The sequence below is a fragment of the Crassostrea angulata genome, chromosome 3, assembly GCF_025612915.1.
Source record: "Crassostrea angulata isolate pt1a10 chromosome 3, ASM2561291v2, whole genome shotgun sequence".
NCBI classification, from domain to species: domain Eukaryota; kingdom Metazoa; phylum Mollusca; class Bivalvia; order Ostreida; family Ostreidae; genus Magallana; species Magallana angulata.
In genome coordinates, this window is record NC_069113.1 from 37,182,252 (window position 1) to 37,209,732 (window position 27,481).

At 32.4% G+C, this 27,481-nt stretch overlaps 2 protein-coding genes across 5 annotated transcripts in view; one reads left to right on the forward strand and one right to left on the reverse strand.

Moving 5' to 3' along the window:
- Window positions 1–1,278: 1,278 nt before the first annotated feature.
- On the reverse strand, window positions 1,279–27,429 carry LOC128177913 (uncharacterized). The gene is made up of 4 exons (XM_052844835.1): window positions 27,327–27,429; window positions 7,100–7,197; window positions 3,874–3,972; window positions 1,279–1,607 (listed from the first exon to the last, which is right to left on the reverse strand). The coding sequence occupies exons 1-4, from the start codon at window positions 27,371–27,373 to the stop codon at window positions 1,441–1,443; spliced, it is 411 nt and encodes a 136-aa protein (XP_052700795.1). The 5' UTR covers window positions 27,374–27,429; the 3' UTR covers window positions 1,279–1,440.
- Window positions 6,281–27,481, forward strand: part of LOC128177911 (lachesin-like) — a 35,115-nt gene continuing 13,914 nt past the window's right edge. Inside the window, exons 1-2 of one of the 4 annotated variants that reach the window (XM_052844832.1) lie at window positions 6,281–6,444; window positions 26,349–26,455. In XM_052844832.1, the coding sequence (XP_052700792.1) occupies window positions 6,366–6,444; window positions 26,349–26,455 (186 nt within the window). In that variant the 5' untranslated portion in view covers window positions 6,281–6,365. Of the gene's footprint in view, window positions 6,445–16,783; window positions 17,036–26,348; window positions 26,456–27,481 lie in introns of those variants that run through there. The other 3 variants (XM_052844833.1, XM_052844834.1, XM_052844831.1) reach the window with 3 other exon arrangements.

The window sequence follows — 27,481 nt, forward strand, 5'->3', positions numbered from 1 at the left end:
ATAAGCTTTTATTTTGAAAAAGAATGAGAAAACACTATTTCTTAACAGTTTGATTTCTTTGTTTGCCTGAAAGATATATAAGTATAACATGTATTGTAGAATTGAAAACAAAGAGGAAAAACCTCAAGAAATATGTAATCAAATAAAATATGGACCAAATTTTTTCTCCTGGGTCTACAAATCGTTGTCACAAAGGAGTTTTGCAATCCTTTTAAAACGTATTAGAAGCAGTTTATAATTCATGTAATAGGTAAATTGATACATAACTTATTTTTATTTTATATATATTTATATATCTTTTCTATATGTGTTTTGTTATACAAATAGGTGCCAACAGGTCCATATACCAGGTGTGGTCGCTGTTTTGCTAACATAGGGCATTACAGACTTGTAGTTAGTAGATTGTGGCCCTTCATATTAGCATAGGCAAATATCTTGCTGTACTAAAAGTGAAATATACATGTATGTTTGAACAATTCTGAAAGTTTTTTTTATATTTAAAGATCCTATACATCTATGTTGAAAAATTATGTAGTAAGTACTTTTGCTATTGTTTTGAGAACAAATGTCAATAAACAATAAAAAAAAACTTAAAAAAAAAAAAAATCAGTTTCTATATTTGACTGTTCATGTGAATATTAAGAGAGATCAATGCCAATGCCTGTGACCATTTTTAGACTGACAGTGTATTGATCTCCTTCAAAAGAAGAGCTCTATATAAAAAAAATTGGAAAATTACTATGATTTAAAATGTAAAATGTATGGATTTTCTTTACTTAAAAATAATAATTCATAGCTAAACATATATCATATGTTATAATTTTTAGGTAGATCTGGATCTAATGGTTAATTTGTTGATCATCCAGCCTCCTTAACTCTCTATCTTCAAGGGAGGTAAATGTAGCCTAAAATTCAGCCTTCATAAAACGTTGAATCATTTTCTGTTTATACCATTACCTTAAACAGAGAAGTCTTCCGGGTGATATTGAATATTGAAGATTTTTCTGACCTCATGTTCGTCCCAAGACCCGCTTGTCTTACTAGACATGTCTTGGGAAAATTTTCAGGTTGCAGATATACATATGTAGTTGCAATTATAAAGAAGAACTTTCTGACCTCATGTTCGTCCCAAGACCCGCTTGTCTTACTAGACATGTCTTGGGAAAATTTTCAGGTTGCAGATATACATATGTAGTTGCAATTATAAAGAAGAACACAACTAACTTGTGTACAGAATTTATTATTTATCATAGTGAAATACATTAACAGACACGTAAAAAAAATTTTGAGATTGTTTATTCAATTTCTTCAAAACATTATAGAGGTACTTCAAAAATACCAATACACAAACAAACAAACAAACCAAATATGATATTGGAACAATTTTTAGCATAGAAAAGTCATTGGATACTTAAGACATGGCTGATATAAATTGCTGATTTACTTGAAACGCCTTATTCTCCATTTTGGTTCATAACTCTTGTGTTGTTTTTCTAAAATTCGATTCAAAACCTGCAAAAGTTTGTTTCTGAAGTTGTTTTGTGCGCTGTCTCGAGGCATTAACTCTGTGAGAGCTTCTATCCATGAAATTTTTATCTCTGGAAACACTGTAAACATAAAAACAATATTGTTACCTTCGCTATTTCCAGTATAGTCCTTTTTCAAACACTGAATGGTTCATATTATTTGGATATCATACGATATACAAGAGGCACATGGACCACACTTTTCTTCTAAGAAACATTTGTCAGTTGAATATTTGAATCCACTAGCAATACAATTTCTTGAATAAATGTCTAAATTAAATTAAGGAGGTCACACAGTTTGACAAATAACTCAAATTAATATAAAAGTACTCGTACATGTATATTATAGGGTGCCTGTGTAAAATTTCTTAAATAAATCTCTAAATTAAATTAAGGAGGTCACACAGTTTGTTGATAAATAACTCCATTTAATTTGAAAATACTCATATATCAGGGTGCTTGTGTAGCATTATAAATATACAAAAAAATATTCACAAAGGTTTGTCCGAAGTGGCGATAAAACACGTGTCCTAAATTCTATTTGTTTAACTTTGCCTCAAACCGAAGACAACGTTATTAATTAAAGTTTGAATTTAGGCTATATAACAATGATAATTTTAAACAGTTTTTGGGGTTCTTTTTCACTCTGCAGACACTACTGGGGTGACCCTGTAAATAACGCAGAAGTAAAAAGTTCAACAACTCATTTAAATCATTATTTATAAAATGCCGCCCTTATAGTTATTTCATAAATTGTTGGTTTTTGTTCCTATTCTTGTGTTGCTACTATATATATATATATATATATATATATATATATATATATATATATATATATATATATATATATATATATATATATATATATATATATATATAATGGGCACATTTAATTATAGTTTTAGAGAGTTATGTGTATCGTGTCATTTTTTCCCTGTATATACCACGATTGCCTTAGTTATTCCTATTCTATCCTATAGCGATGTCTCCAAAGTGTCTCTCACATTTTCATGTTTAACTATGACAGCGCGAGGGTGGTATTTTGTCACAAGTTTATTGTACAATTTCAGAAAAAAAATCAAACGTCCTTGATAAACTATTGTCTAAAAAGTTAATAATTAATTTTATTATTAATATATCTCACTGGCAAGGTGAAATGTTTACCTATTTAAAATAATAAAATTCTTACGCTGGGATTAAAGTATTTCCTGTAGGTTTTTCAATTAGGAGATTTTTAAATTTTAAAATCCTGTGGATAAACTTTTTGCTACAGGAAAACTATCTATATGTATTTGAATTGAAATCCTTTAGGATTTTAAGAAAATTCTACAGGGTTTTATTTTATCTTCATTAGGAAAGTAGTATTACTCTCAAAGATTATTATCTTATCTGTGGAATGAAACACACAAAGTTCAAAAGTAATTATATACTTTAGGCAGTGATTCATCATTTGATATATATTGATGTTACGAAAATGTATCTTAAGCGGCTGCATAAATATCACCTTAGCACTGAAGCATGGTTATCCGGCACAGTACTGTTGATTTTAGAATTAAATAGAACAAAAATATATATATATATATTGTCTTTCCACGACAAACTAAAATACATGTACGGCCTTATTGAAAACTTTTGGCAAATATATTGCCCAGTTTGCAATCAAGCCTTTGAGTTATTTAAAAATAAAAATAAGAAATAATGTTATTACTAAATTATTATTTTTTTCAATGACATTTCATAAATTAATAATTATAGTATTGTAGATATATATAGATATGTTAATAATAAGGAACAATCACAATGTCTCCCCCCCCCCCAAAAAAAAAGAAGAATAAAAACAAAAACAAAAACAAAACAAAATACAAAAAAAGAAGAAATTAAATATATATAGAAACACTGATATATGCCAGGGGAAAAATTGTTTAAAGAAGAAATATTTGTGAACTAACTTAAAACATTTTTGAAACGAATTATTGAAGGAAAACTACTTTTTTGTACGGATTAGACATGAGTAGGATATTGTTTAGTGAAAACTTCGGGTTTTTTAAAAAAATATTCTAACCTTAAATAACATTTTTTAAATGTAATATTGTAACATATCCTTCAGAATATATATATATATATATATATATATATATATATATATATATATATATATATATATATATATATATATATATATATATATATATATATATTAGTGGTCGTGCATCAAAATGGATCACAGCCACATTATAAAATCATCTAACTAAAATGATTAAATGTTATATAATTGAGATTTAACACATAAAAAACTTGCCTTTCTTTAAACTATATCATTAATACCCTATGTGTTTTGTATACTCACATTTACTTCCATTCGAAGCATTTGAAACACAAATCTGAGAACACAATAAAGATAAGACAATGGTCACAAACACTAGCTTCATGGTGAATACTGTGCTATCTGTGAAAAAAGAACCAGGATGATGTTTACTATTATACCTGTTGGACCTGAAGAGTTCTTAATGACGTATATAACACTCTCCGCGGTTCAGTGTCTTAGTTTTCTAATCCTTATATTGATGATATTTACATGATGTATTAACCAGACCCATATCACATCAGTTCCAATAAGTGTAAGGTAGATAGATATTCTCAGGAAAGGAATTCCTCGTCCTGCTTAGAGCTTACTCCTGCAAGAATTACTACAATGCATATTTTTATTATACCAAGAAAAACCTTTCAATACACCCCAAGAGTATGAATAAGAATGGATGAATTGCAGTTTTATATGTTATTTACTATACCAATGATTGATAAAATTTTGCTGTTATTATTTTTTTTAGCAAAAAGTTGACGATTTCTGATGGTGTAGGCATATGTCATTTAAATGCCGATAAATCAAACCAATTACTTGGTTTAAGATTGAAGAGAAATTCAGTCTCCTCTAGAACAAAAATCCGACTAGAAAACCTTAGGCCTTCATAACATTAATGAACGTGTAATTTCCCCCTAAGTCGTAATTAAAGTCGTACTCTTAATTTTAACAATTGATATAGCGCAAAACTCTCTCGTCACCCCATGAGCCGAAAGTTAAGTCAAACATAAGGGAATCTCAAAGTAGACAAAGAGCGATCAATTTATATTAGGGTAAATTTCAGGGGAATGCTGATCTTAGTAAGATGGGTTTGTAGAATCTTATTTTAATTTATCATCATATCTATATATGCTTAAAAATTAACATATTTATGTGTAACATTGTTTTTGAATTTGAGGAAAGAAATGAAAAATGATAATCTGATATTTTTAGTTTTGTTTCTTTTAAAAATATAAATTTTCAGTTTGAATATTAAAATAAAGGGACCTCTGCCACTCTCTAAATGCTATGCAATATTTCGAACATGAACGACAATTTAAAAGAAATCAAATATTATTCAGCGGTCCTTCTTTTGAAATGGCACGATATAGATGTCGCGTAAAAATATGAAAACTGTGAGCATTTGATTTCATTTTTGATATTTTTAGTTTTGTTTCTTGTAAAAATATAAATTTTCAGTTTGAATATTAAAATAAAGGGACCCCTGCCACTCTCTAAATGCTATGCAATATTTCGAACATGAACGACAATTTAAAAGAAATCAAATATTATTCAGCGGTCCTTCTTTTGAAATGGCACGATATAGATGTCGCGTAAAAATATGAAAACTGTGAGCATTTGATTTCATTTTTACACGAAGTCTTACTTTGTTGTCTTTATTACCAAATTTGCTTATTAGACTACATCTCTTTATGTTTATCTTCTTAAAACTTTCAGTAAACTAATTCATATCTACTAAATATATATTGCTGCCACAGTAGTTCTATACAGCTTTGGTTATTATTAATATAATAATAAAAACATATTTAATGATATGTTGGATAAATCCTTCACGGTGTGGTGTCTCAAAAATATCCCCCCCCCCACACACACACCTACGGAAATAAACTAGAAACAAATGTTGTACTGCGTTATGTGAGCACACTGGCAATGTATCATTTTCCACTGCTAACCGTTACCACTAGCAGAAAGCTTAAGTACACGTCAATATTTGCCTCTTCTGCTCCAGTTCACAAAACTACTTTCTCACTTCGGAATGGCCAAATGCAATTATGAGATTGTCTTTTGCTTCATAACGCGAAAAATTACGGCCATTTGGAATTGTTTATTTGTAAGGTCAAACTACTCTTGAGAGCCGTTTTGCGAGATGAATGTCGATTCTGAAATGAGTAATGTCCCTTGTGGGTTTTCATTCGTCTTAAGGTATGTACGCACAGGTCCATACAGACTAAATTTATATCCGAGCAGAAACGTCTTTTTACTATGTTTTATCGCCACTTTCTTTTTTCTTTGTCTAATGAAGTCCCTATTAAAACCAAATAGCCGTATTAGCTTTCCTGATCGGCAAACACAAAATCAATGACGTCTTCCGCAACCAAGTCTGGCGGTTTTTCTAGTCACCGGAAGCGACCGGAAAGTTACAATTTTTATTGGCTTAATCGCAAAGTCGAATTCCAAATGTAATTGCAACAATAGATCAAACCAAAGGTGAAGTAAACGAAATTGCAGAAGACGCCTAAAATAAAATATTAACAAAATTCTATTAACTTACCCTTGCGATGATTGATATATCATTTCTCAAACTGAGAGAATACAATAAAACTGACGTACATGGTGCAATGCATCCTTTGAACTTTTTAAGAACTAATTGCAAACTTTAAGAATTCTTTTTCGGTCCATCAACATCGACAACAGATTCAATGGTATGAGATACATGTACCGTGTACTTTGCTCTGAAGTAAAATCGTTTTCTTTTCGAGATGAAGCTCTTAAAAGTGAAAAGAATGGATGCGCTCCCATTCTTAATCTTTCCGTTTTTCGTCCTAGTGGTCACCAGAGGTAAGCTCCTCTCTATTTTTGTTTTTGTAAATTTTACATTTCAATTTTAATATCTCACCTCCTTTTTATTATCATCACTTTCTATTAAAAATAACGTTTCTAGGCATTCTCTGAACTATGTATTTTAGAACCGTCGTTTGGACTTTGGAGAGAGAGAGAGAGAGAGAGAGAGAGAGAGAGAGAGACTTAAGTAAGAAGAAATGAAGTTGCGTCGTGTAAAAATCGAAGAGTATTTTTCGCCGAATGTTTGTTGAGTAAGTCCTCATGGGCTCATGGGATAGTTCTACTTATTCCGGTTCGACTTTAGTGACACTGATAGGTTTCAATTACATTGATTTTGTGACCAGATGTTTCACTTGACAAATGGATTCTTTTAATTTTACGACCCTTGATCGTAAAATAGATGTACATTGGTCTCTACATTACACACAGCTGTATTTGAACTTTAAATTCCTTGAATAGATTGCGATCTAGAATAGAGTCAACTTTTTCTACTCCGCCTTCTCAATTTTGTTTTGTGAAACTTATTCTAACAAGACATGATGCATCGTACATACTAAGTGCTGTAATATTTCATTTGAAAACAATATACTAACAGACATACAGGCTCCCTTTGATTAGCAATATACAAAGAACAAAATTAACAATAAATTACCTTCAATTTTTTTTATTTTGATCATGGTTCTCTTCAAGGTCAAATTATTCGCCATTGACATCGACTGAAGTCCAGGTCTTAAATGTTCATTAAATTTCCTGTAAAGATTTGATATAAAAAATAAAATAATATGAGACCTTAGAATGGTACATAGCAACACTTCCAAATAATATTACTAAGGTATCAATACCCGGCAAACACAATAATATACGAATCAAAAGAGCTTGGGACGGAAAGCAGTTATATCATATAAATAGTGCCTGTTTGGGAGGGTAACTGTTGAAATTGACACCCCGAGAAAACCATTGTCAATATCAATGTCATTGACAATGGTTTTCTGGGGATGTCAATTTCAACAGTTACCCTCCCAAACAGGCACTATTTATTTTATTATACTGAATGTCTTAATTTTATAGAAAATTTTACTGTTATATAGATATTTATTATCACCATTATTTTCCCTCATTTCTCACGTATATCAATAATTTTTTTTTTCAAAAATAATTTAACTGATAATTTAATAGTACCTACTTATGTAGGTGTTCTATGTTTTTAATGGTCTGTATTCTGTTTGCTTGTGTTCAAATCAAATAAGAAAAATCAATAGTTCTTAGATTGAAAGCATTGATATTGAATACTTATTACATTTTTCTACTAGCGTAAATATGGCTGGAATAAAATAAAAGCTTTAATTTACACGTCAGTGTATTGAAGTTTCAAACCTTGAGCTCATTCTTATTCAACATGAAGTATAGCTACTACAATTTCCGGAGAAACAAAGCCTTCGATATTTGAATACTGTAACAGAAAGTGTCTTAGGTGGGCACAAATTATATATATATATATATTAATTAGATAGCTATGATATTAAAATATGGTTTATATAAATTTGATTCTTCTTGTAGTTCCGGAGGAAAATCGAGTTCAATCCGTTGATGATTTTTTTAAGCAAAGCGAAAATTTTTAAAAGTTCTGAAGTCAGATGCAGATTTTTTATTTTCCGGCAAACACAATAATATACGAATCAAAAGAGCTTGGGATGGAAAGCAGTTATATCATATAAATAGTGCCTGTTTGGGAGGGTAACTGTTGAAATTGACACCCCGAGAAAACCATTGTCAATATCAATGTCATTGACAATGGTTTTCTGGGGATGTCAATTTCAACAGTTACCCTCCCAAACAGGCACTATTTATTTTATTATACTGAATGTCTTAATTTTAAAGAAAATTTTATTGCTTTTATACAGAAATGAAGTAAATTCTACGGCAAACCGTACGCGCATAATTTACGCGCATGTAACAATTCGTTATGTTACCCGTTGCCAAGTGTGTTGCTAACGCTGAGGGTAATAGAACGGATTACCAACTGCGTCTTAACCAATCAGATTTCAGTATTTAACATGAAAGTATAATAATATATAAATAGTGCCTCTTTGGGAGAGTAACGGTTGAAATTGACACTCCGAGGAAATCATTGTCAACCGACGCAAAGCGAAGGTTGACAATGGTTTTCGAGGTTTGTCAATTTCAACTGTTATCCTCCCAAACAGGCACTATTTATTTTATTATACTGAATGTCTTAATTTAAGAGAATATTTTTACTGCCTTTATATAGAAATGACGTGAATTCTACGGCAAACCGTACGCGCATAATTTACGCGCATGTAACAATTAGTTGTGTTACCCGTTGCTAAGTGTGTTGCTAACGCTGAGGGTATTAGAACGGATTATCAACTGCGTCTAAACCGATCAGATTTCAGTATTTAAAGCTATACACGCTATAATTTGCGTCAATTTTGAATAAAGGGGAAAATGTATGTGTTTGATTACTAATAAAAGTTACCTTTATGCTGTTAATGATAATGCTCAATTCGATCACGTAACAAATATATCAAATATTAAACAATAAAAGATATTTATTTTCCTGCCAGGAAAGTAATGCCTCCTCGTGAATATCAATCTATCACGTGATATCGACAGCTAAATTTAGTCTATCATACCACAACTGGTGAAGGGTCACCATCTTCATAATTGTGATAGTTTCACAAAGGAAAGGATATTTTCAGTAAAGCATAAATTTGTCCGATATACGAGTACAAACAAAAGAAAAAATACAAGCCTGTAAGTAGATATGAATACTTCCTTTAAAAAATGACGTAGACCTGTGTTTTTCCCCTATGTTCTATTTATATATCCTATGAGTGTTAATGCAGAAGTAAGGGTATCGTGAATGACAAACGTATTTTACTCATTATACATGTATGTATTTCAAATTAACAACTGTTAAGCATATTAAAAATCAAGTTGGATATTTAATTAGGCAAACAATAACGACCACCTAGTTCTCCGCGGACATGGGCAATGAGGTCGGTCTCGCTTTTCCTTCATCAATATTCATGAAAAAGTATATTTTCCTGGCAGGAAAATAAACAATTAAAAATATATATCTTTGTAACGAGATGGAATTCACCATTGTAATTTACAGATTAAGGATAACTTTTATAAGTAGACAAACACATGCGTTTTCACTGTCATTCAAAATTGACGTAAATTATAGCGTGTATAGCTTTAACATGAAAGTATTATATATAGTATTCTAGTATATACACACTATATCATTTTTACCGATCATGACACGGTTTAAACTTAGCATAGAAAACCAAAATATAAATCAATTGTTTAACAAGGCCTCTCATGATGAGTTCCCTTTGGTCCACATCCTTTAACTTTTCATTTAGATTTTCATCAATCTGTTTGATTTCTGCTGGGGTCATTTTATCAGCATTAAGGCTACGATGATGGACATTTCATTTACTACTCCTATAGGCTAGGGTCTGTCTGCAGGGTTCAGATACATCTATCGTTAAGATGCCAGTTGTCTCGTTGTGTTGTTGAATAAACAAAGATTTCTTACTCAAAAACTGTAAGAAAATATTTTTTCTCTCATCTCAATGTATCAAATAATAGGTGCTTAATAATACTGTAGATTCCTAATTAAACGTGAAGATTTCATATCCACGTAAACTTGCGAGATTCAACTCTCGCTGATTTTTTTTAAAACTTGCTTTATTTTGCAGACAGTTTTAAACTAAAGGGAATTAACAACAAGATGGTGCTTGCGATTTTATATTCTTGCAATTTGATACAAAACAGTAAAATCGCGGAATTAAATACTCGCGTAAAATGAGGAATTTACAGTAACAGAAAAAAACACCCATGTTTAATTACAATTGATAATTACATGTAGCAGGATGTTCAAGCTGTAAAACTGAAGCAAGCTAGACATTAGGATATACCGATTTTAACCGCAACGTGCTACCAACGTTTGGGCCTAATTTTCAATTGTCTTTGGAAAAGTCCTTGATTTGTGAATATTGTCAGTCTAAATATCAAGCCAAACCGAGCCGAAATCTAGCCGATATTTACGTCCATCTAACCCACTGGGCTACGCTGTTAGTGTTATATTTAAGAGAATATAAAATTACAAACACGGAATTAAACTTTTTCTTTATTCTAAATGTTCAAATTAGGAAGCTTATTTGCGAATGTTAATACATGTATTTAAGAAATAAACAGGAAGTGAAAAAGTTCAACGGTATATGAACTTGGTTGGTCACGTGATCAAATCCTGCGAAGCCCAAAGGACTTCTCAGAAGATTTGATCGCGTACCGATCAAGTTCATATCCCGGTTAATTTTTTACATTGCTGTTTATAACTTAAAAAGGCAAACCGTTTAGAATGGTTAACATTACGGAGATTTTAAATTAATTTAAAATACATCTTTTTTCATGATCCAACCAACGAGCTATAAGCGCGTGCTATGAACATTGGGACGTAATGAAAAAGTTCACACAGAATTGAACGTTTTCGCTATTCTCTATGTTCATATAAGTTAATATTTTTGCAAATGTAAATATTTCTTAATACCCACTCAATTTTAAAAATAGTTTATAGTTTCGGCTTTTCATTGCAAAGTGGTGTCAAAAGATAGTATTTCATTTTTTCCTAAAGGACGTTAACACTGTTTTCAAGCAACTAAAGCAACAATTGAAGTTGTTGTTAACGTACATAACACTCTTTTGCACAATTGAGGGAGTGAAAAACAGCACGGATGTTTTATACTTATGAAATATAAACTGTTTTTTACACTTCAGAGCCGTGTGATATGTGTGCACTCTCAATTTGATTTGCTCTCAAACGTCACTCATATTTAGTTGTATTTTACATGAATTGGATAGAAAATGTATTTTCGATGTCGTTTGTACTTATTTGTCTTTTGCTGCAGTAAACTTTTAAAGTTTGTGACAGTTTAAAAATCGAGTTATTTAGATTTGTAATTTTGACAATCATTACAAAAACTATATTATATTTAATATAATTATGATATACCTCAATTATTGTGCTTTAATACTGGTTAGCGGACAGAAATTTGTCTTTTATTTTGCGTATTAAAAAAGTACTTGATTGAATTGTTCAAATAGTCATTTTCTGTATTACTGTCAAATATTTTAAATTGACGAAAATGCCTCACTAAAAGTAAGTTTTAAAACCAAAACTATTCAAATTTTGTAAATTTCTTGATCATGATTGAGATTTCTGATTACATGGATACAAGAAGCAAATTTTCACTTGCGTATCTTGTATGCCTTTTTAGTGAATGATAATGATTGCAATAAAATAGTTAAACTGGACACAGCTTGCCTGATATTGAATCAAAACAGTATTATTCTTGAGATGAACAACATTCCAAATAAAACGTTCAAAACGTTAATTTTAAGTTAAAAGCCAGAACAGAAGCCTTTCTTGAAAGTGTAGAAATTAAACACAGTTTCGAATAGTTCATATAGGAAATTAACGATGCATGGTCACGGTTTTATTTTATTTTTTATTGTTTGAAATGCCACAGCAATGCATTTCTAATGATCAACTAAAAATTTTAAGTCAGTCGTGGAAATATAAGCAAAATACATAACTCATAATTCTTTTTATGTAAACAGGGCCCGTGCTATGTTTTTGTTGACATTGGTTAAATATACCGGTTTAAGTTCTTGTTCAAGCCGACTTTTCTATCTGCGATTTTTTTTGGACATACATAAACTGTTTTTTTCTGTTTGTCACATTCATTTTAGGTCTGTACCTAATTTTCTTTTTGTAAACAAAAAGAGGACCTGAGCTTTGTTTACTTTATAAAAAAAATATGAGATTCCTATCTCGCTTATAACTCGACGACTGACACTCAAATTTTAGTTGACTCTAAAGAATGCCTATCTGAAGCATTGTAAACATTAAAAACAGAAAAAATAAATTTTAACCAAAATCGTGACCATGTCTCTTTAAATGTGAATTTCATTGATTGTAATTTGGTTTTCCGAGGTGGTTCAGTGACGTGGTTTCGGCAACTCATTTTCACGATTTATTTATATCTTACATGAGTGTACTAGTGACAGGACAATGACCATTGCCCAATGTCTTAGCGTATAGCTTTGAACGTTTAATATTTTTTTATCTGAAAAGTATTCAATTGTATATATTTATACATGTTTATATGATGTAACACTTAAACTGTGTATATGTATGATTTATATAGCTGCCAGTTCTCGTGATATTTGACTCTTAAACAATAAATATGACCACCCTCACACATAATACATACCTGTTTTTGCACTAACTTGTGTATTAGGTAACGATTTTGATTGAAGAGATTTTATTATTAATAAACTCCTACACTTCTTTTAAAGAAGTTGATTTCCTTAGAAAAATAAAATGCCTTCAGGCATGTAAAGAACGAACTTGGAGAGTTCGATCTGCAATTCCCCTTATCATGAGTGAAATCACATTTCCACCTCAGTTTCTTTATAAGATATTGGGTGTATCTTCGTGAACTAGGAAACAAGAGTTGCGAGAATGTGACCCTCAAGGGTGTGTGGGTGGGTAATTTTACAGCCCAACACCGTTCTTCCATCTTCTACTGGTTTTTTTTTCACCATCTTATCAGAGTCACTTCGGTAACATGTGATTTCTCTTTATATCAATGAAAGTCAATGTTCATTCTTTGTATAGATAAATGAAATGAAAGCGAAAAAAGGTTCCCCAAAATCCACACTTGATATGCTAGGAACCCTGTACTTTTTGCACCTAACTGCAGAAAAAACTGTAGGAATGGTTACGAGGATACCATTTATCTAATTTTCTGGTACATAAGGTTAAAGATAATGAAATTTAAAGTCAATAAGTTGCAGAAAGTCTGGAATGTTTAGCTTTAGAAGTAGGAAACCCGGCAAAAAAGAACTTTTGTTAAAGGAATTCAATTAAAGAAACGAATTTAAATACTACAGAAGTTGCAAGTTTAAAATGTAATAATAAGAGTTACGAGTTTCACAGACTATGAATAACACAGTTTCATTTTATCGATTTAAACAGGCTGTTTAAAAAAAATCCCTCTTCAACATTTAGATAATTCTGATGTTACTTGAGATGAACAGAAAGTTCAACTTACTTTTAACTCACAAACTTAAAACATGGAGCATCTCAATTTGATATATATATATAATAACAATCCATAAGCTAAATTATTCTTTTTAAACTGAAGACATTGGGTTTTCTATAAAAGTGGTTCTTTTAAGTTACAAGTATTATAGTTTTGTATAATTAGGGTTTTTCATCCACAAAATTTACTAATATTTTTCATTTAGTCACAAACGTTTGAATGTGTAATCGTGTGTGAGGTAAGAGATGTATATATTTATACATGACACTCATAGTTATTAATGGCGATTTTTTGTAATAAAATCTTATAAAATAAAGCCAGTCAAACTTATTTTTCGTCTGTTTTTGTGATGCAAAAACCAGCTCATTAGCTATTTGAGCATCAAGACCCAAACTTGACCGAACCAATAAAGGTCGAAACTAGACATGATGAATGTTTTGAGAGTATGTTCCTATTTGCAGATGTATGGGACTTGTTGCGTCTCAGGGGCCAAAATGATGCTTAAAAACTAAATGCAATGTGAATTACCAATTCAACAAATATATTTTGATTTTGGTTAGCAATCCGAAGCTCCGCAAAAAATCAATAGAAATCGTCTGTGGTGCAAGTGATAAGAGGAGCTTTTCATACTATTCAATTAGTTGCATCGCATGGCTGAGGCATTCTTAAATAAGTCTCTAACAAATATTTTTGTTTCTTTGAGGCAAAGAAATCTAATATCGATATCTTCTCTTTAACAAGTTGTTGAGAGAAATAAGTGCTAATGAATGTTTGCTAATTCTAAAATCTTATTTGAGATTAATTATTCCTACTGGTGGGTACCTCTAAGATTTTTCGGTTTATCTTAAGATCAATGGCTTTTTTGTAGTTTTTTATTCTTGCCCTCGATCAATAAGATCTATCGAATTTTACTAACATTCAATTAATTTGTTCAAACTAATCTTGTTTAAAGAAAACCGAGGAATGGTTCATTAAATAAATATTATAATAATGATTTCATTTCCCTCCATTTCTCGTATCAATTTCATTTCCATCTGGTCAATATTGTTACCAGGTTGACTTAAATTCCAAAAAACCAATCAAAACAGATTTGGAATTTACCAGAGTTGTGCAATAGCAGTTTAGGTGTCTTGGAAGAGAAGAAAGAATGTTTTGTTTGACTACATGTTCTATACAACCAACGAACTTTGACGACGCTCTCTTAGAATAATCAAATGGACTGTGGCAGATGTCAAAAAACTCTCTAAGTTGAGACTGATGATACGTTTAGATATTTACAAATTTATATACATGTAGATGTTTCTGGTTGTATACAGTACAATCAAAGAAGTGAATATGAAAACAAGAATGTTTTAAAACCTGTGACTGATAACCATCTCGAGGAATTTATAAAAATTCAGTATAAAGCACCTTCTGTGGAGGATGCGATAAGACGAAAAATTTACACTTGCAAAGAAGATGCATATAAAATTACACAGGCGATGCTTAATTTTTCCTTTAATAATATTCTCTGATATCAAGAATTATTTATTGTCCTTCTTCGATCTGAGTACCACTGAGAATTTCCTTTTTTTTATTTTCTTTAAAAAAATAATAAAACAAGCTTGGTTTTACGATTACTTGAGATTGAAAACTATTGATAACGTGATATTAATTTCTTCAAACTAATTTGCTTTGTAAGAAAGAGACAATTAAAATAGTTGGTTATCAATTTTAATTTTTTTAAGACTTTAATTTCTATTTTTTTTAGAATCTTTCAAAAAATAGACGATCAAACAGCAATTTCTTATTTCTATTCCAAAGGTATGAATTTTCATTCCGACGAAGAAATATTACTATCAAATGCAGGCGGCTGACATTTGTGGCGGATTGCATTTGGAACCCGTATCGTATAATAATGTTTGACAGATATATACGAAATTGAAACGGACTAATATATCCCTAAGAAAGATATGATATCTGCAATATATTTAGAACTACGCGAATGCACCTAGTGCATACTGTCACGGAGTATTGAGTGCATGCTTGTACTAGTAACACGAATCAGTGGTGATCAAAGAGCTAGGTTGATCATTGTATCTGAAGGTACAAAAAAACCACCTTCGGATACATAGGCATGCTTAGGCAATTAACGTTAGGGTGCCAACAAATCTCTTTATTTATTTAATATTTCATGGTTATTCCGAATTACGATGTACTGGTGAAGTCAAACATCGTTAATTTATCATTGATTTCTGACGGTTTAGTAAGTACCCAGACTGTATTACTTTCCATTCTTTGTTGCCCTCTGTCTTCTTTGATACTGTGTTTGATGTATTGTACAAGGGAACAAAGGTTGACTTTGAATAGCCTTATATGAAGTGTGCTTGCGAAATTCCGATGCAAAAATTCGGACTTCCTCTCAAAGTGGAATTTAAAGTTTGCTAACATTGATGAAATAAAAAATAAGGGCAATCAAAAGGTACTAAGCTAATATTGAAGAGAGAGAGAGAGAGAGAGAGAGAGAGAGAGAGAGAGAGAGAGAGAGAGAGAGAGAGAGAGAGAGAGAGAGTATCGAACAACACAGGCAAAAAAAAGTTTAAAAACTTTGCAAATAAACTTGGACTCATTGGAATCTGATTATTAACAGGTATTTGGTAGATTTACATTGAACAAAAGCTGAAAGTAAGTTAGAATATTGAAATTGTGTATTGTAGATTTTCTTAGTTGTAAAAATTTTGTTGACGAAAAAAAGTTATTGGAAGCGATATCATTTTATAAAGGAAGTATGGGCACTAACTGCTCTTCGTCAAAATTGAAAAATTAGAGCACGCTTGATCTCTATCAAGAACCAATCGCAAGAAACTAGATAATCTAAAAAGTTTTCCGAGAAAGAAATGGCTCTGCTTTTTACGTAGCTCATTATCTGAATGTGTGAAATTTGGTGTGCTGAAGTCAATTTCATAATTTATGACATCAAAATAAAAGGAAATCCGAAAATGAGGGAATTGCGAATTATCCAAGAACACATTACAATAGACTATTAACACCCCTTCCAATAGCCCGTTTTCGCGCTTTTGCGTTGTAATTACATTAACCCCTGATTTATTGGAATCAATTGAAAACAATGGCAAGTTTATTTAGACCCCTTAATTAGTATTATACAGATCAAGCCTAAGTCTGCATGGCACAAAAAGGAAAGTGAGGGCAAAAATGCTCCCAATGGTTCTATAATCAATTGCGAAAGTGATACGAGCTTCCATTGGTTAAGCGTGACTCGCGGGAGAGAGCGCTAGAATCGAAGGGAGGATTTGAAGACAGTTTTCTTCTTCTTGAGTTGTGTTTTTTTTCTTCACGTAGTTTAGCAATGCCATTGATAGGTATATGAATGATAATGCTCGGATTACTCGGTTTGGACCTCTTTGGTCTCGTCGTCGGCGTCGTCACACATCTGCCCTCAGTGAAAGGTAAGAACTCTGTGATTATGTAATCCTGGAGACAGAATCTTGTGAAATGGGATGAGTGTTATTTGAATATATATATAGTTACTCATATTCCAGTTTGGTTCTCTCCTTACTATCTTATCTTGAAATATATGTTTGTGTAAAATTGCGTAGTGGCTGGGTGTAAAGAAAGGGGGGGGGGGGGTATTGCATCGTGCATATTATGCATTTTGTGTATTCGTAGGTCAGTTTCGAAGAGATTGAAAACAGTATCCCGTGAATGCAAATGCTGCCTGGGGGAATTGCATTTAATCGACGAGCATGTTAGAGATTGTTAGCTTTTCTTCGTCTTATTTGCTTACAATTATCTAAATGATGAAGTCTGGGTTGTTATATTGATACAAAAAAGGCAGCTGATGCTAAGTCCAAATGATGGTCTTTTTATGCGAATAAATTTTTAGAACTTACGTAGTCAAGTTTTTCAAGGTTTATTGGCGTAAAACTTCAAAGGCCTCAGGTTTAACAATGTCCTCATTATCTGATGTATCGTTTATACGAAAAAAATTACGACCTTTTTGAACAGAATTTTCTTAATGTCAAGTAATAAACCAATAATATGGACAGAATAATGTTTCCTAAACAAGACAAGGACAAAACTTAATGAATCATTATGAGTGTATAAAATGTATAACAAGTTTTAAGATGCATAAAAGAAAAAAAATGTATGGTCAAATTGCTCTTTTATCTCCATAGAAAATAAAAAAAAAGAATTAAAATATATTTTGAAATTTTGAAGGGAAATGCAATCAAAAGACTATTAAGCTGATATTGAACAGATATAACAAATTTTCAAAATGCGAAAAGAAGAAAAAACTGTATGGTCAAATTGCTTTTGTATCTCTGTAGAAAATAATAGAGAAAGAGTGAAAAGATATTTAGTAGTTTTGGAGTGAATTGCAAAAAAATTCTCTGCATCGGACAAATACAGAACGCCGATAAAACATGGCAGGGCTTATAGATCTTTTGTATTTTGCATTATCAGGGATCTCTGACTAAATGTTAACACATTACAATGGCGCTTAATTGTCTAAGTTACTTGACAGTTTATTTTACCACCGGTTTTATATATGAGATGCCTGGTAAAAGATTTACAAACAAAAACAGAATCACCAAACAGCAATACTGGTCTATAGTATGCGACAAACAACGAGAGAGGAAAACTCCCTACCGCCCCCCCCCCCCCCCTTTCTTCCGTCTCTTAACGGCAGAGAAAAACTCTCTCTCCACCAAAAGAAAAAGCCCATTAATGACTTATCAATAATTATCATTGAGAGTAAGAAATAGAGGCAATTCATTCTCAGAATATGATCGAATAAAATGGGGATTAACGAGAAAGTCGATTGTCCCACAAAAGGTTTATTGCGGGATAATTCTGTTTCATTAATGTATTAAACCGTCCATAAAAAGACCCTCATTCATCATATCCAAACTCGATCAAGATCGGTGCCATGTTTCAAAATAAAACGTGGATTTTAACAGAGAGATGTTATTTTAAGACCTGATATTTTAAAAAAATATCTTTTTAGAATCTTTTCTCAAATTTAAAACACAAAACTTAGACAGAATACGGTATCATATATGAATACAAATGTGATTCTATATGCAACCTAAATTTTAGAATTGGGACACTTAAAGGATCATGAAATGGTAATAAAGGGCTATGGCATTTACCAAAATATAGTTTCAACATTTATATTACGTTTTAGCTTGGAATTTACCAGTACTTGAATATTTTTGCGATCAATATTTAAGATTTTGCGTTGCTTAGGATTGATGAAAAACAAAAGGGAATGTTAGCAATTGCAAAAAGCCAAACTTTCACTTATTACATACGTCTAAGTTTAGAATAATCTGTTTTCATCTTCCTTGTACTTTAATATATTGTATCTGAGTTCAGTTGTTGATTTGAAAAAAAACCGAAAATTAGCATAAAGCTGGTAAAACTATTTCATCAATAAAAAATCCTTCAGACAGAAGAATGGAGGTATCAAAGTGTCGTTTTCAGCCATCTGTCAATTGGCTGAGCGGTTACCATCTAGAGTACCTTAATCCCCCTTCCTGCTACAGCGTAATTCTCTTACAATAACACACAAAACAATTCATTATCAGGAGGTGAGACATGATAGCGAGGTTCGGTGTATCCAGGGAACGTCAACCTGTTCTAACGAGCTAAATATATGGATTTTGCAATTATTCCAACGTGTTAATTGAATATTAGACAATCTTCTTTGAGCAAGTCCCAATGCACGCGCCTTGCGTCCAGCGGACTGGAAAGAATAACGGAACGTTATCGAAGAAAACGGGGGAATCTTGGCGCGTTTCGCGATGTAATTGCTGGGATAGGACACACCACACGGAAACATCGGTTCTTTACGTCAAGATTCGAGGCAGTATTAGCCGCTCAATTGAACGGTCAATTGTTAATAGGCGCGGGTGATGGAGGGTGGAAAAATGGCCAAGGGACAAATTGGTCTTTGTAGGGTGCTAAATTAAAGGAGAAACGTGATAAAAGAAAACCGATAACAAACAATTCGAAATCATTTTTGTGATTAATATTTGATAGGCCCGTCTTTGTTGTAAGCGATCTATCCAAGAAACTGTTTCACCCGATAACTTTACTATTACATGAATTTAGTCGATTTTCTATTATTTTGCTATACCTGGAAATAATTTGATTAATTTGGTAAATGTATCGCTTATTTTTCCAAAATAATATGTTTGTCCTTATCTACCCTTGTAAACCCGCACGACATCGATATTTTTCATCGAAATTTTTATATGATGGGCATTAAAAAAAATCTATGACCTTTCAATACTTTTCATCGTCTGTCTTTCCAATGAAAGATGAATCTAATTTCGTCGAGTTTTATGACTCAACAAGTACTTAAAGAAAAGCTTTCAAATATAACATCGATGAAAGGCACATTAATCATAGTGTTACTATCTCGTAATGTTCACGAAGAAGACTTATATGACATTTATCACCTCTAAGAAAGCCCTCTTGGACGATGTCTTTATATAATAGCTAAGACCTACAATGACTGTAAAGACGATTAAATCAGAGAGAGAGAAACTAAGAGCACCCTCAGTAACACAGAGGCATAGTGCAATTCAACGTTAATGATATGAATTGAGAACAAATGTATCAGGATTTCTTGTAAAGAATGAAATGGTTTTGGACTCATTAGAGCGACGTCGACTCATTGAACATCATATTACAAAGTTCAATGATTGGAAATTAATTCGAAGAAAAGTAGGAGTTCTTAAAATTCTTAAGCGTAAAGGAAAATAAGAGAACTTGTATGCTTAAATAGTAGATGTAACTTGAAATATATATTCTCATTCTCTCTCTCTTTCTTTCTCTCTCTCCTTTTTCTTTCTCTCTCTATCCCCAATCAGATTGGCCCGTGAGTAAGATTAATGAGGAACTTAAGACCCCGGCAAATAAAAAGACGACATTCAGATTGTCATATTCGATTCTTTCCCCATACAAATTGGTTTTCAATTGTTGAAAATCTCTCGCCGTCCTGGCGGCTGTCGATTTTCCATTGGCTACTGGCCTGATCCAGATGTTTGGAAACGTAAAAAGCTCTACCGACGCCAATAACATTGCGCCAGGTTATCTTCGATAGATATTGAAATTGCATCTACAATAAACTACTGTACTCTTATCAGAACACACTGATCGGTTTGGAAATCTTAAGAAGTAGGTCTTTGTATCGCCAAGAGCAAATACGTTTACATGTCAACATCAATCAAACACGTATATTTACTAAAGGAAATTTGAGAATTCTTGGCAGTTATGAATATCAAACGTACACATTTCTGTTTAGTATATGATGTAACTATTTTGATATTTTTTTTGGGGTGGGGGGGGGGGGGGTATCTGAGATGAATAATTAACATCTTCACATGTATTTCAGGTATATTCATTTATTTTATTAAAGTTAAAAATTTTCGGAGTATATGAAAATAACCGGAATACGGAATAGAAATACGGATAAAAGAGAAGAGAGATATCTAGTTTTCTTGTCTTCTCAAAGCTGTGAAAGGCAGCTGATCCCATACAAAGCGATCCCAAAAGTTAATTACGGCTGGAAAGGTTCCACACCGGTATCAATATCAACCAAATATTAATGATCCAGTCACTAAATACCGCAGCGAATGGGGAAACATGTGTCACTCGAGCCCGACAAAATTAATATTTGGATTAGAAAATTCGGCTCCGTATCATAAAACAGATATTAGCCTATCCAGTGGATTGACAGACAGATTTATTGGAGATTTTTGATGGAAGGAAGGATTCTAGCTTTCCTCTTTCCCTGTCACAAGACGTGTTGATATTGCTGGGCTCTCTATATTTATTGTATGGAAGCGTGAGGATCACTTTATTTCATAGGAACAGCAAGTCTTTTCCGGGAGAAAATGATATACTGTGACGGCGAATAACAGATATTTGTATCGTCTGCTTTGTTCTTCTAAATTTCCTCATCCCTGCTAACAAAAGATCTATTAACATGTAAAACTAAATAACGGTGTGGGGTAGATTGTGTTACGGGGTTGATGGTATAAAAGATATGGATTGATATATTTTTATTTAAGTTAGCTGGTGTATAGTTAGTTCCCCTTTCGAATTAAATCCTGCACATGTACCGCATACACATCTACTTCAGTGCGGATTTGCAAATCGTCACAACATTTTGTGATAAAAGTATTCCTTTATATTTAGGTGGTCACTAATCAGTGACAAAAAATCCTCATAAAATTTTGATGTTCCAAATTTATCTTTCTTTGGTAGTATTGGTATATACGTTGTTGATCCTTAATTACTTAAAAACCATTAGACAGTCCTCACCATTTCCTCGTCCTTGTTTGATTTCAATTAAGGGAATCGAATTACCTAATAAATATGTTTCCGTTATCGAATTATGAAACGTGTGGTAATGCCATTTGTTGAAAAGACATCGATGAAATCTAAATACCAGCGACGTGTGCCTCTTAATGCTGGTCAATAAATAGTTTGCTCTATAATCAAAGAGCACTGCAGTCATTATCGCTAGAAAACATAACGATGCCGAAGACAGCCCGATTCCAACGTTACTGCACGAAAATACATTATATCTCTCTCTCTCTCTCTCTCTCTCTCTCTCTCTCTCTCTCTCTCTCTCTCTCTCTCTCTCGCTCTCTCTCTCTCTCTCTCTGATAGAACTTCAAACGTGTTTTTATGTCTAGAAATCCCAAACTTAAAGTAAAGATATATATGAAGAGTTATAATCATGTAAGCACATCTGTATGAACAACTCTTTTTAAAAGTTTCTCTTTCTTCAAGCAATTCAAAACTATCGATAACAATGCATTCAGGCTTCTGTACCACAACTTTTGTCTTTCCCAACAACATGTTATTTTTAGTGACAAAGATAATGGCATAACACCTGGTAAATTTTCCGAAAAGAACGAAAACGTCAAACGTCACGTGGTAATGACGTAGCAATATCAATTTTCACATGACTCAAAATCAAGAAAGCCCTCGAATAACATCAAAATAAACAATGAAGTAAACAAATGTATCAATCATACATCGGTGCATGTCCTGGTCATAAATTTTAGCAGAGCCCGTCATCCACTCAATGTTCAATGTTCACCAGTTATTCTTGGGGGTGTCGTAATTTTCATGCTTGTTTCTAACACATTGCCTGTGATATAAAACATTTTGATAACGAACTAATCATCAACTTTGAGCTGATGCATGCAGCAATAATCATCCACTGTGATTTGGTGCAATGTTAGGTGGGGTTATTTTTTATATTAACAAATATATTTTTTGGGGGGGTTTAAAAATACGGAGAAAGATGCATTGTTTTCAAATATTTTTATCCATTAGGACAGCCGGAGTCTAATTTTGTATTTTATCTTTAAAAATGGGAAGTAAAAATTGCACCAATAATACTTTATATTAATTCATATTAATTAAAATTTAACCTGAAAATAATTTTTGATTAAACTTACAGATTGTCGTGAAATTTAAATGTAATTATATAGATGAACTTTTATATTAGTTAATGTAATTCACTTCCTTCAGTGAGATCTGTTGGCTATTATATTAATTATTTATTATCAATTGTGATTTACTCTTCACACACTTTTTCTGTTTAAAATATTAATTTTAAATATCATTAATATGATCACAAGAAGAGGAAATGGGCTTATAACAAATAGATCACTTGTGTTAATTAGAAGTGTGCAACATATATTATCAGAAAATGGTTAAGACATTTAGTCTAGAATACGGAAAAAAAACCCATCCTTATTGGTAGAACATGCACAATACAACCTTACAATCAAAGCATGGCAGATTAACACTTCGCAGTTCAAGATTCTTTAATTCGGAAACGAATTCTGAAGGATTTATTTCAGTTTGCACTGCTAGTAACCGAATCGATGAAATCAAGTATTCATTTTTCTTCATTGTTTTTCCTCCGATTAATGCCAAGTCTCTTTTGACAATATCCAGATTACTACAAACCATGCACAAATCTGTAATGAATGTACGCTCCTCATGAAATAAGGAAAAAGGGTTCTTTAAAAAAAAAGAGAGAGAGGATGAAGTCCCTCATTTAGAAAAAAAAATATTTGAGGTGGGTGGGGTAACATGGTGATGCTATAGAAGAAATGAATTTAACCCTCTTGATTATTAAAGTGAACATCAACCGACATGAAAAACTATTTGCGAGATTATTCATAACACGAACCATGGCTTTATAGTAAAAAATATTTATACGTAAAATAAATGAAGCGGTATATTTTTTTCCAGAGACACCCGTCATACTTGGCTTTGATTTCGTGAAATAATTTTTACGTAATCTTCCTAGGTTTAAATGATGTCCAGCACAATTACATGTACATATAAAGTTTGATGTCTTAAACATCCCTTTAATGAGCGGATCTAGAGAGATGTCCCGGGTGGCCGACCACACCCCCATCCCAACTACACCGGAAAATTCAAACAGTCATTTCAAACAGTAAACAGAAATGTTACTGAAAATAGGTCCTTGACCTCCCATCCCTGGAAAACCGAATTTCCCCACGTATCCTTGTTCGAAAAGAATTCTAGATTGTCACATGCCCTTGAGCACAAAACATCAATTTTGGTAATAACTTGTTGCTAAATCATACTCCTTTTTTTAAAAGGTTAGAGGCAGAATAATCACGAAATTACACGTTTAAACCAAAGATGAATGATAGTTACAAAAATGGCATAGGACATTCTAAGTACTTCTACCACGAATAATTTTGTAGTTTGTCGCGAAGTTTTACGTTGCCTTTTGAATCATAGATAGGGAGTTTAAACGATGCACTAGTACAATGTACGGTCAAAATCGTAACGAGACAGTTTTCATATGGAATTGGATAGCTGCAAAATGGTACATGTAGCTCAATGGTAAAATCGGATTAACGGACCGTAGAGCTACAGTTCAGTCCATACAAAAATATATATATTTATTGCGCACTGTTTTGGACTTATTTTAAACCAATTTAGAAAAATATTCTGTGAATACTTTCTGAGACATTTTACTTTAAATGTCTCTAAATAAGTTGACTCTGAATGTATTTTAAACACCTTCACCAGCACCGTAAATTGAAACGGCCTCGTTTGTTTACAGATAAAACTGAAAAAAAAGTGAGTAAATAAACTCTTGATCCCGCCCTTAATTTAACACACTTCACTTTTCGATGCGGTTACGGTGTTTCGGGAAAAAAAACAACGGCGTGTTAAGGAATGAATCAGTATTAAAATATTTCAGGATTTTGGGCATGAAAATATTTACAGAACATATTTCTAAATTAGTTTATTAAGTCCAAAACCGTGCGCAAAATGGATGGAACTGTAGCTCTATGGTCCGTCAACCCGAATTTATTGTTGAGCTACGGTTCTGGAGCTAGAAATAGCACATTTCATGACCCCAGGTCCGACCGTCACTAATTTTTTTGTATCACCCAACTTAATCACCAACTGACATTCTCAAAGGAAAAGTGCATTCAAATTTCAGGTCAAAATTCAGACTTGAGACAAAAATATTGATTAAGGAATGTTGATGTTGGCTGGGCAAGATTCCCCCTCGTATAACTCTTGAGATGTTGATACAATTCTATTTTTACATGTATTTGTTTTGGGTTTTTTATTCCAGGAAAGTCTAGCAAGTCTGTGTAGGTCTTATATGTACGTCATGCACAACAGTTCCTCAACCGGGAATATTGTTTTCAAGAATAAAATCCAATTTTGTTTTTTTTCTCTCTGAAATCCTAGTTTCTTGACATGAAGAAATCGAGAAAAAGAAGTAATTTTGGGGAAGCAATTTCGAGTAGGAAACCGTATTGAATTCTTCGTAATTAGTTTTCTAGATGCCTCCGAAATAATTTTGACAAATATAATTTCTGAAACATTCTTTGGAAAAAGCAACCTCTTCCAGACAAGAGCATTTGTCTTTGGTCCTGTTGTGTTTAGGATCAATAGATTTAGCTCATTTGTTTCCAAGTTTTGCCGTTTGCAATAGATGAACCTTTGGAGGTCATGTGTCAAAGGTCAGCCTAAGAAATTCATTAAGTAATTCATCGTCGTTCTATTGGGAAACGGGATATTTTGATGGATTTGGTATAAGTCACAAACCGTAATGACTCATGTCAATGGAGAACTATCGGCAGTACATCATAATGATTCCGTTCTAAGATCGGATCTGTGTCGTACAAATGCACGACAAGGCCGCTTTTGCCTGTGGTATTATCTACACGTAAAGCTGCTTTCAGAAAATATAAACCTAATAATGGCACTGTGCAATCACTTAGCGCATTAATAATTAACGTGGTCTTTGAAACAACATCCCTAAGAGAAACCCCTAAAACAAAAATGTCTGCGATTGTGGTTTGATTATATACATAACATGTAAAGTCAAAGAAATAAAAGTGCGAATGTTTTACAAACTTGGTTACCATAATTTTAATCCTTTAAAATTACATGCATGTATTGCGCTTGTGTGTTATTCGGCTTTTTAGATTTTCTGGCGATGGTTATTTAAACAAAATATTCATAAGTACATGTAGTATTCTACACTCATGTAAGTGTCAATATCTAGACTTTTGTCTAGGTAAATGTTTTGTGGGTTTTTTTTTCATTTATCTTTTTTCAAACACCAAGTTTCCATCAGTCAAAAATACCCCACGAATGTTTCATCGCTGTTATTTGATATATAAATAACAAATGGTGTTTTCTTCTATTTTTCAGTAGAATCTTTAGAGCCTAGCTTTGACGACCCAGTCACCAATGTGACCGCCATTGCAGGAGACACGGTCACCTTACCATGCTCAGTCAAAAACTTGAAAGACTACAAAGTAAGCCATGGCAAAGTATCTCATTGTAAATAAGTTAATATTAATTTTATCAATTTGATTATACCTTTAAAAATAAAATTAATCATTGTTACCCTATAATGTCAACCTTTGTTTGAAATGTTCCCCCTTTTTGTATATTTTTAAAAGATATATACAAGGCAACAGATCTCTCTCTCTCTCTCTCTCTCTCTCTCTCTCTCTCTCTCTCTCTCTCTCTCTGATAAGTTATCCGTCTTCTTTACTTGATAAATTGTGCATATCGTAGTTTACAGGGATACAGACGAATCATCATTATGATGCTTTAATCTAAAAAAAATTGTTTCAGGGCATTGGTCCTTTGGTTTTAAATCATAAAGCTATGCTAAACTCGACAGTTGCAAACAGTGTCCGTAGAAGAAGCACCTTACTATAAGGATAACCTTTAATGAAAAAGATTCGTAAATCCCGATTTCTAAGGGATTTTATGAAAGAATGGCAGGAACTATCATCAATCAAATCCAGTAAAATTTACAAATGTGATTATAACATAAAACTTAATTTAAAATCCACAAATTTTGACTATTAAATTTGAACGGAACTCACTATTTCCAAGAGGTTTAAAATAAAATAGTCTAAAAATGCCTTTCAAACAAAACTCTGGAAATTCGAAATAGTAAGTTACAATGATACAACGAATTGATAAAATTACAATGAAACAAAATAAACGGATTTACGATTCGTCAAATTTATCGCCTTCGCTATAATTTACATGTACTCTAAGTCTAGGCTCTTAATGCATGGATCCACCGAATCAGTTGACGTACGAACGACGAAAATGAGAAAACTTAATTGATGATTTGTACACATGAATTAATAAAGACAATGACATTACCGGAGCGTGTAATTCCAACCAAACCAATATAAATGGCGACATGGCATGTCAATGGCTCATCCCTATTTATAAAAGTCAACAGGTACAAATGGGCCGGAAATTGTCATTAGTATTGTACTGATAGTGGGCTTAGTTCCAGGATCATCGTAATAGGT